General features: G+C 41.4%; 1 protein-coding gene across 1 annotated transcript in view; it reads left to right on the plus strand.

The window, feature by feature from the left end:
- The first annotated feature begins 6,104 nt into the window (after positions 1 to 6,104).
- PAXX (PAXX non-homologous end joining factor) overlaps positions 6,105 to 16,973 on the plus strand; it is a 51,731-nt gene continuing 40,862 nt past the window's right edge. The window contains exon 1 of the mRNA XM_085611125.1: positions 6,105 to 6,318. Within this exon, the coding sequence (XP_085467251.1) occupies positions 6,218 to 6,318 (101 nt within the window). The 5' untranslated portion in view covers positions 6,105 to 6,217. The remainder of the gene's footprint in view (positions 6,319 to 16,973) is intronic.

Raw genomic sequence — 16,973 nt, forward strand, 5'->3', positions numbered from 1 at the left:
TTCTTGGCCTCTTCTAGATTCCCCTTTCCTTTTCCTGTACCAGATCTAGGCCTTTTTCCTGGATTATTTGCTTGTTCCACCAACTGTGCTTCTTGCCTTTCTGCAACTTTCACCTGTGCCCACATTGCTTTCTCTTTCAGCTTTCTCTGTTTTGCCTCAATTTCATCACTGAAATATTTTGCATGTCTCAAGATTTCATCAATCTTTTTACTCTGCCAATCGACTGTGTGCTCACGAATCCTTTCACTGATTTCAGGTCTCAAGCCATATACGAACCTGTATACAAAATGACTCAAATCCTTATCACCCAGGTGTTCATCTCCACTAAACTGTTTAAAAGCCAGTATCAGCCTTTCATAAAAAGCATGAAATGATTCTTTTGCTTCCTGATGTGTTCGATCTATTTTAACCCAATCTGTCTCCTTAGGGGGTACCTTATTTTTCAGGAACACAATAACCTGCTCATATTTCTTCATAACCTCCGGGTCTGGAGCTCCTGTTCTCTGATCTCTCGAGTATTCCTTAGCAGGCCAATCTACAACTATTTTACACTCTGCCCACAAGTCTGCTGGAACAATTATATCTAGGCTTTCCTGTTTTCAGTTTCTATTTTTGGTAAATTCTGGTGGTGTTTTTTCAGTGTTTTCCAGTGATTTCAATACCTCAAAAAAACAGTGCTTTTCAGTGGTTACTCATTTTTGCGCCATAAAAAACAACTGAAACAGTGTTTTACCGGTGTTTATGGAACGCTTTGCTTTTATAATTGCTTGCTTTCTTTATTGATGCATGGTATATAGACAGTGTACGTACAGTGTATATGAGGTCCAAATGCAATCTTACAAGTCGAACTTATTGTAGTACACCATACAATATTTCTTCAGTGAGTCTTTGGTCATTCGTGCTCTCTCTTTCCTTCCCATGTAAACTTTTATTTGTGAAAAGGCCCTCTCGACATTGGCACTTGAGACTGGCAACGCCAAAACAGCCAGTACACAATTTGCCAACTCTGGCCACTGACATAGCTTTCCATGCCAATGCTGGTGCACCTCAAGGTTGACATTCTCTGGGACAAGTTCTGCAACATATGCGTTGAACTGGGTGCATATGCCCTCAGAGTTATTGAAGCGGTCAAAAATGAAGCAGTCCTTTTCAAAGTCCTGAGAAATTTCCCTTTACGGAAGGGATCTAGAACTTGTGCAGAGTACCTCAGGGAGGGTTGGTGAAGGGCCATTCCTATGCATCATTGCAAGCCATTTCTCATGCATTGTAAAATAACATTTCCTAAATTGCTCCTCAACATTTCTTTGCTTGGCAAGCATTCGAACATGGGACCCACATGGTATCATTCTTTGAGACTGTCCTTGCATACTAACTGTAACTTGTATTGGAGTTTTCCTTGAAGTGCATTTTTATATAAAGTGTTTAGATAGTAGCTCATAGGCGTCAGTCTTGGGGTGGTTATCTAATCTTATCTCGGGACCTGGAAATGCCTGATACTCGCTGTGGTAACTGACATTTGATTTTGCCAATGCTTTATTACTAAAATTATTTTTTGACTGTAATGCTAAATACTCGGCTATTATAACACATTTAGGAAAAATCATGAATGCTCTTTAATGTCTAGCACAGTCTCTACTGTTGGGCCTTGTATTATAGTGGGTTATGAAGGGAGTAATGTGTATTTCTGTAACCATGGTAGGCTTATTACATTTAGAAATTTGTTACCACCTAGTGATGGCATTTACGGTTTACACTCCTAAACATACAACTGCACTATGAAGCTTAATGTTGGGAAGGGGATGGTTTGGGGAACTGGAAAACACCAACTCAATGCCTCATCACGGGTGGTAGGCGCTATATAAATACAATATATATATTTACAATTAATATATATATATATATATATATATATATATATATATATATATATATATATATACATACACACACACACACACAATTACAAATTGTCATGTCTGCCCTTCTCCTATCTGAGCTGCTGTCAGAGAACAACAAATAATGTAAATTATCCCTGTATTTAATGTAAAGGCGGTGTGGCAGGAGTAATTGCATGGGCTGATTCGCTAGTGTAAGGGGACTTCTCTCAAGGATTGGAGAAGGGTGGGTGAACAGGCTGTCTGGTTCGAGTTTGAGGTTTAAGCTTTGTTGGGGCGGCGTGGGTTACAGTATGTACTCCGTGGCGCGAGCCAGCTGTTTTTACTATTGATTTCCCTGGAAGTGCCACTCGCATTGAATACAGAAAGCACACACACTTGCGGCCTACCTGGCAATACACTGGGGAATCCAGGTGCCCGCTCATATGGAGGAGATGTTTGCAAGGAAAATACACTTGGGGCGCAGCATGCGATCCTGGCCAGGTAGTACCCACACACCTTGCAAAGGAAGCCTGCCCTCTGCACACACTCAGGGAAAACGGGCACCAAAGAAGGCTTGCAATATGGCACTGGAGGAGCGAGTTGGAGTTGGGGGTACATTGTGTAATGTAACTGTTGCTCATGTAAAGCGCTCCCATACCTTCAAGTCGAATTTGTGCCATATAAAACGTTGGTCGGATGGTGGTGAGATATCAACCATACCCGGTAAATACTGACACCTTATTGTGTGGCATTTACTAGACTTGGCTAACTACCTCTTAGTTCAAGTTTTCAATTAGAAATGGGAGCTAACTTGGGAACGCAGCACTTACTGCACCAAATTCTGCATGTAGCAGTATTTAACAGGTCATTTTCACAATTATATTATCACAGACCATTAGTAAATAATAAAACTAAATGTGCAGCATAATTTGCATTTTCTTGCCATATAAATAATTTCTTCCACTGTGCCGGTTCAGTCATGTCTTGGCGCAAAATTACAGCGGTCCTGAGCATAATAATTTGATAATATTACTTAGTATTACTCTTGATTAAACAATACTCCTAAGCAGCAATACCTTATAAAAGAGGAAGGAGATAGGAAGAGTCTGCCTGTGTGTTGCAAATTTCAAATGTGTGACCTTCCTAGTAGTGTCAAGTTTAATATTGGGTTGATAATAAGGATGTCAGAGACATAGCAAAGGAGAGAAGTAGTGATAGTTAAATATATCAGGAGTGCTCCTTGATGAAATATGACTTTTTAGCAAATTTTCGTAGAAATCGTGTTTTAAAAGGTACGGTTTTGCCACAAACCCCAGTGCAAATCTGACTCACTTGCTTGCTGGAGTTCCAGACAACCTTTACACCACACCATTTTCTACGATCACAAGCAGCAACTGGTGGGCAGGTGGGGCAAGGGCAGAGTGTGCCGCGTGCGAGCAGAAAGGGCAATGCGTGCAGAGGGAACAGGAGAAGATGTTTTTGAAATGTGGCTAAGCCCGCAGCACTCCTGTCCTACCTGCGATTCTTCTCAATTTATATTCAGGTGCACGTGTGGCCTTCTTACTGTGGCATCGCATCAGGTGAGTGCATCTGGTCGATTAACAACATTAAGTTTATTATTGATAATCATTACGACCCCCATCTCCATTACAATACTTAAAATGATACTAATAGTGCTTAAAGAATGAAAGGACACTCAACTAAATAGCAGTCATTTTATCGATCTCGGAATGGTGAAAAGCAGAGTAGACCCTGTCTGTCATCGATATACTGGCCTCTTGGGAAATATGTTAGATTTTGTATACTAACGGCATCTAGGCAGAGGCGCAACTAGAGCCACATTTCAGGGGGGGGGGTGGGGGGGGGCTGGCTCTTCCAACAATATGCAGAGTGGAGATGCAGGGGCTCTAAGAGGAGGTGAAAAACAACAAAGCCTCGTTAGCAGGTGAATGGTCGTTTAAAGACCTGTGAAGTGCTCGGGTGCGGCCGCAAGAAAACGGACGCCAGCCCACAGCAGCTCAAAAACTGTCTGTGTGCGCCAGGGAAGCTATCTCAGCCCGGGCGTCACACACAACGGGGGAGCTGAAGCCCTGTGAGTCCAATGGGCTTTGCGCGCCTGCTTCTAGCCAAATTTCATGCACCTGTGTTTGAAGTGACTGACTCGGCCACAACTCTACCGGACTGTAGAGGCAGTGGCCTGAATCACAACCACAACATTGGCCAGTCCTCCTCTGCTAGCGGATTCGCTGTGTCCGCAGTGCGCACCCAGATCTACATAGGAGGCTCATCCAGTCGCCGAGATATTAGTGGCCAAACATGCTGGCACTGCAGAAGAACTCTCCTCAGGTTAAAACAGCTCCCTTGCAGAACTTATCTGCTTGATCTTGGAGGACTGGCGGTCGCCGTCTGCAGTGTGAGGTGTGGGGGGACCAACATAGTCGCACATTAATTAAAATAGGACCTGAACCCCGCCCCCCAACCTTGCTTAATTAAATGGGGAGTGACATATTATTCCCTGCAGTTTGCTGCCAGTGCAGTTCTGTTTTGTACTGCTTTGGCTCCCTCAAGTGGCCAAGTTGTGCAAATGTGAAAACTCAGTGATACTCGGTGTAAACCGAGTCAGCTTAATTTAGTCCGGTAGGGTATTGTCGAGCACAATCGATTTAAACCGAATTCCGGACAGCCTAATTATATCAAACAGACTATTCAGGTCAATCCACAGCACTTTTGACAATTTCACAAACCTGTCTACCTGCCTATACCACTCGACAGGCTTTTCTCTCAGTCGAGGGAAATCATTCGTAAATGACAAAATATCCTGTCTAGTCCATGGGACATGTACATATCCTCCTCCTGGAATCTCTCTCATAGGATAAGCATCCACTGTTTTTTCTTTTTCTCTCATGGGAAATGCTGAGTAAGTCCTGTCCACTGAATCTTCTCTTTTCAGAACGTTTATTCTGTTTATTAACTAATTCATGCTGGGCGACCTCAAGTTGAACGGGCCATTCCTTGAAGAACTTCACAACAACTGTGTAAGTGTTGAAAGAGACTCGTTTATAAAATTATAAACACTTCAGTGCCCTAGCTGCTGGCTATGCCTGAGACTTCTCTGTCCCTTCGGTACTTTGCAGCAGTTTTACGATTTTCTTGTTGCTCTAATTTAATGTATTATGTTTCCCTCATCTTCATTGCTGGATTTTGCTTGCGAGAAGGTGTCACTCCTAGTCGTTGAAATGTCACTCATATTCACACTGAAATTCTGAAAATGTCACACATAGCCATCTGAATCCTTGGGAGCTATGCAGCACAAAGCATAAAATGATAATAACTCAAAGTTATTATCATTTTGTTACATACTTTGTACTACTTAACCCCTTCAGCGCGGCGGGAATTCCCCCGCGGTGCTGAAGGGTTCGAGCACGGGCGGGGCCATGACGGAACGGTTCCGTCATGAGCACAGCGCAACCGATGCTCATGACGGAACCGTTCCGTCATGGGCATGGAAGGGGTTAAAAGCAGCTCCCCCGCCATAGCGGAGGAGTTGCCACTGCCAATTGACCCGATTTTTTAAGCAAAAAAAGGCTTTATTTCTGCAGTTTTCTACCTGAATTTACTTCTGCTGCAGTGGAAGTCAATGGGGGAAATACATTCTTCTGATTATTTTTTCAAAATCTCCTACTTCCCTCCTCTAAAATGTTGGTATGTATGTGGCAGGGGAATTAAAATACTGATCATGCTAGTTTAAAACTGCCAGGTGGCAACTCTACTAGTCATGCGAACTGAACCACATCTAATTTAGGAATGATTTTTTAATTAGTAAAAACTTGTCTTCATCATTATGTTGTCAAAATCCACATTTCATAGGGAACCATGAAATATTTTCCATATTTCTCTGTTCTCTGTGTAATATAGGTTTTGTGACAATGCATTTTGTACAATAAAAGCACCTGAGTCTATAAGCTTCTGATATGGCTGGAAGACGATCACAAAGATGCCAGGACAGACCTGAGTATGACGGTACGATGTAATGAATATAAAGAGAGTCCACGCTAATAATGATGATGTGCTGTGACCCAGAAGATAATGAACGTTAACAGCATTACATTTTTCTCTCGACTGGTACAGCCTTTTCAAAGCCAATCGCATTGAATGTACTTTCAAGATGGCCGCTTTTTTCGCCTGCAGCGCGCGTCTCACTTGCTTATGACCTATGACGTATCCCTCAGCCGCTGCCCGCCCCTTGACAATTTCATTTGCCGTCTTCTGCCTGCGCCCACTGTTTCCCTTGTCTCTGCCTTCTGACTCCCAAAAGTCATCTTCTTTTTAACCTCGTCGGGATGACTCAGTTGGCGTCCTTTGGGCCCTTGTGCCCCCTGACCCACGGGGGACAACAGTACCTTTGTTACACCTGCCCGAAGGATGGTGCCTTGAAGATCTAGTGAGTGTGCGGGTCACGGAAGGTACTGGATGGGGGAGTGAACTTAGTTACTGCAGCGGTACGCTGAACTGTTTCCTTTAGCAGTTGGTACTGTGTGACTTGTAGTTTAATTTCTCCCATTTCCGCTTGGAGTAGGAGTGGGAGAGCCAGGTAGGATAGTTATTAGCATCCCGCAAAGCAGAGGGTGGGTCTGCCTGCAGAGTACAAGTCATAGAGCAAGGAGTTCTCAACACGAGGACAGGGGCGGCATTGCAGCTCCAGTCAAGGGCATGCACGGCAAGCAAGAGTGCGTAGAACAGCACCATCAACACAGCTCGTTTCCTGCTTTGCAGTCTTTCTTGTTCCTAACGATACGCCCAAGGATGATTTTACGAACCCTTTGTTATCATTTAAGTACTCTTATTCTTAAAATACGACCCTGGCCTCCGCTTTACAGTCTCACCCACACTGCCAACCCAGGAATTCAGACATTGTGGACATAAAGATATCGTTCACCTGTTTGCTCGTTTAGCAGATAAAGCAAGTGTCGTTTAGTCAAAACTTTGTTTAAATTAGGATCGTTTCCAGTAGGAGTCACTAGATGGCAGCCTTCCCCTGATTACGAAGGAACGCCGTTTCTATGAACTGTAGAGAATTTACTGCAGCCAGAGAGAAATGTACACCTCTGTTGTAGCGGTTATGTAATGTAATGTAATGTAAAATATATTTCTATCGCGCTACTATCACTCCAGTGGAGTATCTTGGCGCTCATCCAACCCAGATGGACGAGTTGGGAGGAAGTAGACACAATTCACGCTGGACACTACATTTTAAACCATTGCTGTGCAAACTGCATCGGTCATAGAAAATACCCAAGTTTTTAATGCCTTCCTGTAATGGGTTTCATGGGACAAAGAACGCAGAGAGAGGGGGAGCTTATTCCAGGCCTTTGCCCCCAACACAAAGAGGGATTTGCCGCCCTTGGTTGCTAGCTTGAATCTAGGGATAACAAGCAGGTTCTGACCCATAGATCTTAGACTGCGTACCGGATGGTATCTTCTAAAGCCATGCCGTAGGTATTTAGGTCCTTGATGGTGAAGGGCCCTGAAGGTGATTAAAAGGATCTTAAAAAGAATCCTCTTGGCAATTGGAAGCCAATGGAACGCATTCAGTGCTGCAGAGGCTGATGACCTACGGGGCCAGCGTAATACTAGGCGCGCCGCTGCATGTTGTACCATTTGTAATCTATGGAGTACCGATTTATTAGCGCCGGCATATAGACTATTACAATAGTCCAGCCTGGAAGTAATTAGGGCCACTGCGACTGTTTTCCTAGCTGACAACGGCAGGAAATCAAAAAACTTTCTCAAAGCTTTTATTATGTGGAAACATGTGCCAGCTACGGCAACCGCTTGTTGTTTAAAGGACAACTGATTATCAAACTTAATGCCTAAATTCCGAGCTGAAGTAATGGTATTAGGGGGGGGCTACTGCATCGTCAGGCCAACAGCTTTTCGGGGAAAACAAGTTTTGTTTTCCAAATGGCAAGATTTCAGTTTTTCCAGCATTACATTTAAGGTGATTGTCAGTCATCCACTTGAATGTTGCTGCTAGGCACTCTTTAAGATTATCCTCAGCGCCAGCCCGCTCCCTGTCCAATACTAGGATAAGCTGAGTATTGTCAGCATACGAAATTGTACTGATCTGAAAAGAAGCGATCAGATTTACCAGGGGAACCATATACAGATTAAAAAGTATAGGGCTTAGACTCGATCCCTGGGGGACTCCGGAGCTAAGAGCCTTAGCTTCAGATTGATAATGGCCCAACACTGTAATTTGGCGTCTGTCCCTAAGAAAGTTTCTCAGCCAAGCCAAAACCATCCCATCCACTCCTGCGGCAGCCAAACGGCCCACTAAGATGTTATGCGAGACCGTATCAAAGGCTGCCGACAGGTCAAGTTGAATTAGAACAGCCTTCTTTCCCTGGTCAATGGCCATACGAAGGGTCTCTGCTGTAAACAGCAGGGCGGACTCCGTAGAGTGATTTGACCGAAACCCGGACTGATTAGGATGTAGAATGTTATTAACTTCCAAGAAACTCGTAAGTTGTTTATTCACGAACTTCTCAGTCATCTTAGACATCGCAAGGAGATCGGGCGTAAATTGGAAAGGGTGGCTGGATCGGCAAGTGCCTTTTTCTGGAGCGGCTTGACAGCAGCAAGCTTCCAGACATTAGGAACATCTGCCGTAGCTAGGGATGAGTTGATAATGCCGTTTATGATGGGATTGATAACTTCTGCTAGGGTCTGTAGGACCAAAGGAGGGCAGGGATCAAAGGGGGATCCAGATTTGCTAGCCAGAATAGCTTTAAGGGAATCTTCAAGGGAGACAGGAACAAATGTATCCATGTTAATTGGAGAATTTACCCTCTCCACTCTTTCGAATTCTCCTGAAATGGAAGACACCGGCGGGAAGGTTCTCACAATGTCAAGAATTTTATTCTCAAAATAGTCTGAGCGGCGCCGAGGTCTTTCTTTCACTAAACCCTATACTGCGAAGGAGTCGTAACTGAGTTTTTGTTAATTTTTTGTTGAGACCCTATGCCGAACACGTTTGGGTGTCGTACGCTAGTGACCAGATACATAGTGGTGCTTCCCCTAGCAGTGTGAGTGAGCGTTGCAGAGGTGTGAAAGAGGTCCTAATCAAATCATTATCTTTCAGGGTGATTACGCATACTCATTAGTTTAGAATTTTCTATACCTAATTCTGGTGCTCTCACCCTGCCTGGCAATCTTAGCTCTATCTCCTAATTGAACCCTCTTTAAAAGGGCGCAATCACTTCACCCACACAGTGGTTGCATGCATTATACTACAGACGGCAACAGGTATCGCTTGGCGGGCTCTCCGTGTGACCATTTGATCTCATCTGTGGTATCTTTTTTTGTGTCTCCTGGTGCTTGCTCGAGGTCTAATGACGTTAAAGCTGTGTATATCTTGGTCTGATATTGATTTTAATAAATAAAAAATGGCACAGAGTTAACACTGTAAATAGGATTGAGTAATTATGGTCTCTGCTTATATACATCAATCGGTCAACATGTTTCTGGCTTCCTCTTTGCGCCTACTCGGTCTGACATTCTTCAGGTACCTCTTGCTGGTTCTCTACCCTATGCTTTAAGGTGAAAACAAAATAATAAAAAACCCAATCTCTTTCCTTGTGGATCAGTATCACACCTGTTAATCGAACACATCGTATTTTGTAAACATTTGTTCTCATTATAAAAATGGAGTAGTTTCAATACTTGTGTGGCTTTGCACTTAAGGTTCGCCACCAACACACTCGCCACATTTGTGTAAAAGCACACTTGTGAGCACGCTGTATGGTGTTCTGTCACTTACTTATACCACATTGTATTTCTGCCCCATTGTCGAAGGGATTTCCCAACACTAATTCCACCTGTAACTTTTTCCCTATTTGGGCGCTGTAAAGGAATTTTGCGAGATGTCATGAATCTCATATCAATTCATTTCTATGTGCTTCTCTGATCATTCTCTCCTCTTTTGTGTACTTGTTGCATCTAATACCTAAGCAGGTGTCCTCCTCTGACTGAATTTAGTCTGAAGCAGCCCTTCTTGTGTAGATCATGGTATCAGTTGTAAGACATCAGAGCAGCAAGTGCATGATTACTTGCTCCAGACGCAGTTACCCTGTGGTAAAGAAGGGAACTGTTTCTGTGTATAGTGTAGAGAGGAAATTTAATAGTAGCACACCCTACCCGGGGTGGATACTCCATTGATGTGCAATTATGGTGACTCAAATCATTGTTTACTGTGTGTTACACACATTTAATCTACTCTTAGTATCTACTAAATTAATTGAGTATCACTAACTATAACGTCCCTGTAACCTTTGGGTTTTTTCACTGAATTTCTAAGGTTTTTTAAATACTATTTCTTAACTATAACGCCCTTATAACCAAAGTTTTTTTACAGTGAATATATATACATATACATATATTCTACCAGTTTCATAATATACATAAAGATTTGTAGTATATGTGATCTAATGGGACGTGTGCCCAGATCCACCATCTACAAACAGCTTAAAATTGTCGATTCCCATATGACACATGAGATAATCCTCCTTATGTAGTGTAATTAGTTGTTATGTGTTCATGGCTAAGCACTATCCTTATTTTGTAAATTGAGTGTGACGGTCTTTACAGCAGAAACTCATAAACTGGCTATAGAATGCAGTAAATGGCTTCATTCAAGACCCATATATATATATATATATATATATATATATATATATATATATATATATATATATATATATATACATTTTTTATTTTTTTATTTTTTTTACTTGTCTTTTTTTAAATTTTTTGTGATTGCCCCGCCCCCCCCACCCAAACACACAGTGTCATTTTGCTTGGGTCTCGCTCGAATTCTAGACATCTCATGATCCTTATGTTGTGTCAAAGTTAAATGAGCGAGGAATGTAGAAGAGGAGAGGGGCCAATTCAATACATTCTAGGTAGTTTCATCATTGATACCCAAGTATGTGTAGATACTTTGAAAATCCATTTTTGTTTTCTGATTAATATTAATCTTGTAGTCTGTGCTTTATTACCCACTGCTTTCATCTGTTCAGTCACTGTCCACTCCAACTGGTTTGCTGTATGTTTCTTGGAAATATGACATACTAGCATTGCTTCGACCGAAGGGCATCTAATGGAGCTCTTATATTCCAAAATACTTGTCCTTTTCTTTCGGGTTGCCATCGCAATGTCCTGTACATCACAGGGGCACGTTATTTTGTATATCCTGATTCGAGGCTTGCAATGGTGTGCATTCTTTGTTGCTATGGGGTTCTGAGGCCTAGATCTTATTCTGTAGTGCTTTTGGTATGTTTATAGATCTTATTTGACCCACATGCAGAGTGTCTCTCTATGGCAGACATCTTTCACAAAGTAAACTTTTTCAGATTATTTAGGGTATGGCTAAATTATCTTTTCTGTTACTTTTCCTTTAAAAGGCAAATATAGTTTTATTTTAAGTCTCTGAATCCTTACGTCTAGAATTTGTCAATGTCTGTTCATTATTGTTGTCACCACATTAGACAAGGTTAAAAACGTTGTGATGCTTGTCATCCTACTTTTTCTTTTTCCAAAGGTATCTAATAGAGCGTCTCTTTTTTTTTTTTTTTTCTTTTTGTTTTTTTCCTTTTCAGCCACATTCCTGGGAAGCCAAAACCTCCATGTCTTAGGCAGAGAAGGCAGGCCTAGCCAGGACAAATAACGAACACTGGAGGAAGTGTTTGATGCAAAAGACATTTGCAAACTGAGCGAGTTCCTGGCCCAAATGGTCTCTCAGCAGAACTCTCCAAAAATTCTCATCATAACTAGGTGCACATTTGCTCAATATCTTCCTGGAGGTCTTAAACAGGAAGGAACTGCTAGAGACCGTAACCAAGCAAAGATCACAGTGTTACATAAGGAAAGTAACAGAGGAATAGATGTTCCTCTTATTGACCAATATCCTTGCATAATACTGAAACTAAAATACTGGCAAAAACATTGGCAACACGATTACTGGAGTTGATGACAGCTTTGATGAATAGGGATCAAACCGGTATTGTCCCAGACCGATCCTCCAGGGTGAATTTTACATGACTGAATAACTGGCTGAACACAAAATAAAAGATCAGTTTGCAACAATACCACTCCAAGCTGAGAAGGCATCTGACTCCATAGACTGCGATTTTTTAGCACAGGTACTTGCACGCCTAGGTTTGGGCCTGACCTTCTGTAAATGGGTAGCTTTGCCAAACACAAAAACTAATAGCCATGTTTAGGGTTAACTGAACAAACTCGGCCATGCAGAATTGGGAAAGGGCACCAGGCAGGGTTGCATTCACTTAGCACAACTCTTCACCTCGTGTAGGCAACACCAAGTATGTTGGATCAGACGTCAGAGCAGGTAGCTGGATACCTGCCAAGTGTGAAAGGGAAGGAGGAAAACAATCTCTCAATATTCAGACGAAATCCTTTCTGTACGTCTCTAGTCCCACAAAAAAGACACCAATAATGCGGACTCTGTTTCAGGAGTTTGAACAGCACTTGTGATACAAAATGAACTCAGAGGGCCTCCGACACCTAAAACCCTGTGTAGCCACAGAAGGCTCCAAACACATAGAGAACAACATAACAGAACAAAATCACCATTTCTAGGGAAAAAAAACTAAAGGCACTCCTTGGAGTTCCGCACTTACGTGTAACAATGACACTTGATAAGGCTTACATTACTGAGAAGAGTGGCAGTCTTCCAGATGATCACCTTCCTGAAATTATTATGCACACTGCAAACAGCACCATTTAGTCCTGGAGTGCTTCATCCTTGGCACTGGAGAGGGAGGTACAGCCACTCCTGTGGGATGGAAAAACCTTTAGATTCATTATACAGTCCACTTTACAGAAGAAATGATTTAGTCTCTTTCTTCTAGATGGTTCTTTATTCATTAGTAGTCTTCTCTGTGGTACATAACAGCCAGCAAACACGTGTTTCGTCGCAACTAGGGAATGTAGTCCCGCGACTTTTTCAAGGCTGTGTTTGCAAAAGAAATTAAATAACTGTATTGTTTCTAACTTAAAAAACATGTTGTACTTAATGATACTGTCATAGCAACACGGTAGTGGAAATCCAGACCCAACGTAAAATGGGTGAAAATTGCAATCCAATTGATATAAACAAAGTGTATGAACAACGACCATATCACCATGAATTGTGAATTCATAAGAAGATCAAACATTCTATGATTCTAATCACGATGGAGAGAGCTGGAATAACGTGCTTAAGTGAGGAAACACGCCGAATATTACGCGGATCCTAATTGTGAACAGCACACCCACGTGAAGATTGTCGTGGTGAAATAATGCGGGTGTGACTCGATATATTTAAATTCTAAGGAGTGTGACTTCATGTGTGCTCAAGTGAGGAAAAGGTTTTTGTGCCGTATATTTGTGACAAAAGAGTGAGGATAATAAGAAACGACATCCGATCATATCTACCTATTCTTGGCTTGATAAATGTATCTGGAAAGAATGAATATATCTATATTAAGAATGATATATTCACAATGAATCTTAAGAACAGGAAGGATTATAAATAAGAGCAGTAGTTATTTAAGTAAAAGGACCTACTTAGTAGGTGGTGATAATTCCAAACCACCTATGGTTTCTGCAGTAATGGCGTCACTTTTCCTTTGAATATATGTTCCTTGGCCAGATTCAGTTACTTCTCAGTACTGCGAAAATAAGTTAAACTAATTATCCTTAGTCATATTCTCCAATCAATTTATGTTACATATGGTACGCGGTAATATACTAGTGGAGCATGACGCTAATGCCCAGATAAAAACTCCGTATTATTCCTTGGGATGGAGTAGTCAAGTACTACTGTAACCGGGGAATGTAACTATATCTATATTAAAAACCCAACTGTCAAGTCTCGTGTGAGAGTGACTCTAAAAATCACAAATTCAAATATGCTTAACCCCATCCAAATAGGCTGGTACCAAAACGAATGGATCGCTGAATTTATAAGAATTAACGTTACCATCATTGTATGGACTATCCACAAGTTAAAAGTCAAGGATCTTTGAAACATAATATGCTCGTCATCCCTTTGTTGTTAACATTAAGCGAATTGTAACCTCGTCGGGTATAACCACACAAAATATCTATTCGGTAAAATTATATTCGGAAACTACTCTGTCCGTTTCTCAAGTAGAAGAAATACTACACTAAGTCTCGCATCGTGCTCCGCAGGGCTTACCTTATTCGACTGAAAATAGAACCGCCGTGACGCCCGTCTCTGGTTTCCCGGTTAAAGTGTATGCATGCGAGTGGTTTCTCTTTCATTTTTATTTCCGCTTTGGAAACGTGAAGTGTAGTCACGTGAGTGGTTTGATCCCGTGCAAATTCACATGCCATGAATAGTAGAAGGACTAAAATCAAATGGCCAATACGGCGGCCATTTTAAAACCTGTTCGACCTATCGTAATATTAACGGTCTACGTTTATATGTAAGCCAGGGAAAAATGCTCCAGCTTTGTGTTTGGTGAAAGTCAAATACTAGTACATATCGTATTGTTCTCTCCATCTATTAGATTCAGTACAAAGCTTTTCAACGTAGTAACGTGAAATAAGCAAGACAATGGGAACTTAGATACATGATATACAAACAATAAATATCATATATATATATACAATTTATAAAAATCATATAATACACAACTGTGAATTAACAAGAAGGTTGCTAATTGGAAAAACGATCATATCTCCTGCATTAATGACATAAAACCTGTTCGGATCTATCATCTGTATTCCTCAAGATTAGATTCTCTTTTATAGCAGTCACATATATTGTGGTATGCTTGGTAAGAGTGATTCTATAGACCTCTGTACATTTAGATCAAGGCAAGCAGGAACCAGTGAGTTAATCTGTATGGTGTGGTCACTCAAATCCAGATACTGGGGGTCTTAACTACCTAGAAAGTAGTGTAATTCGTGATCAATATTAAGACGTATTGGCCATTTGATTTTAGTCCTTCTACTATTCATGGCATGTGAATTTGCACGGGATCAAACCACTCACGTGACTACACTTCACGTTTCCAAAGCGGAAATAAAAATGAAAGAGAAACCACTCGCATGCATACACTTTAACCGGGAAACCAGAGACGGGTGTCACGGCGGTTCTATTTTCAGTCGAATAAGGTAAGCCCTGCGGAGCACGATGCGAGACTTAGTGTAGTATTTCTTCTACTTGAGAAACGGACAGAGTAGTTTCCGAATATAATTTTACCGAATAGATATTTTGTGTGGTTATACCCGACGAGGTTACAATTCGCTTAATGTTAACAACAAAGGGATGACGAGCATATTATGTTTCAAAGATCCTTGACTTTTAACTTGTGGATAGTCCATACAATGATGGTAACGTTAATTCTTATAAATTCAGCGATCCATTCGTTTTGGTACCAGCCTATTTGGATGGGGTTAAGCATATTTGAATTTGTGATTTTTAGAGTCACTCTCACACGAGACTTGACAGTTGGGTTTTTAATATAGATATAGTTACATTCCCCGGTTACAGTAGTACTTGACTACTCCATCCCAAGGAATAATACGGAGTTTTTATCTGGGCATTAGCGTCATGCTCCACTAGTATATTACCGCGTACCATATGTAACATAAATTGATTGGAGAATATGACTAAGGATAATTAGTTTAACTTATTTTCGCAGTACTGAGAAGTAACTGAATCTGGCCAAGGAACATATATTCAAAGGAAAAGTGACGCCATTACTGCAGAAACCATAGGTGGTTTGGAATTATCACCACCTACTAAGTAGGTCCTTTTACTTAAATAACTACTGCTCTTATTTATAATCCTTCCTGTTCTTAAGATTCATTGTGAATATATCATTCTTAATATAGATATATTCAGCCTTTCCAGATACATTTATCAAGCCAAGAATAGGTAGATATGATCGGATGTCGTTTCTTATTATCCTCACTCTTTTGTCACAAATATACGGCACAAAAACCTTTTCCTCACTTGAGCACACATGAAGTCACACTCCTTAGAATTTAAATATATCGAGTCACACCCGCATTATTTCACCACGACAATCTTCACGTGGGTGTGCCGTTCACAATTAGGATCCGCGTAATATTCGGCGTGTTTCCTCACTTAAGCACGTTATTCCAGCTCTCTCCATCGTGATTAGAATCATAGAATGTTTGATCTTCTTATGAATTCACAATTCATGGTGATATGGTCGTTGTTCATACACTTTGTTTATATCAATTGGATTGCAATTTTCACCCATTTTACGTTGGGTCTGGATTTCCACTACCGTGTTGCTATGACAGTATCATTAAGTACAACATGTTTTTTAAGTTAGAAACAATACAGTTCTTTAATTTCTTTTGCAAACACAGCCTTGAAAAAGTCGCGGGACTACATTCCCTAGTTGCGATGAAACACGTGTTGGCTGGCTGTTATGTACCACAGAGAAGACTACTAATGAATAAAGAACCATCTAGAAGAAAGAGACTAAATCATTTCTTCTGTAAAGTGGATTGAATTGTACTGTGAAAACACGTCATAATTTTACTGTATAATACGAGTACGTGTGCTAAGGATTGCTTGCATAACTGTATTGAGCAGAGGCTCTTAATTCTGGGAAGTCAGGCGGTACTTCCCACCTTATAGCACCGTCAATCTATTAATTCAGAACCTGATAACATATGTGAAGTTTCCCTGTGGCGCCTTTACCTAAACCCAAAACCCCAGTGACAGCATTTCAGATTCATTATACAGCTCTAAAACTATACAGGTGTGTGTGTCTGTCTGTCTCTCCAGTCCTGCTCCCAAAGAAGAAGGCACGTACACAAGGCTGCTGGAATATGGCACCTTTATTTTCCTGGGTCTCCCTTGACCCCGAGCTCAAGGAGACGTGTTTCGGCTTCGCAGAAGCCTTTGTCAATCAAATGATGTATATATTTGCTCTGCGTAACAAAAGGGTATCCTGCTGGGCCTCTCAGCGACAGCTGCTACTTGATTGCATATGCCCTGTGAGAGAGAACCCAGCAGCGAGGTTG

The sequence above is a fragment of the Triturus cristatus genome, chromosome 1_2 (genome assembly GCF_964204655.1).
Source record: "Triturus cristatus chromosome 1_2, aTriCri1.1, whole genome shotgun sequence".
In the NCBI taxonomy this organism is placed as follows: Eukaryota; Metazoa; Chordata; class Amphibia; order Caudata; family Salamandridae; genus Triturus; species Triturus cristatus.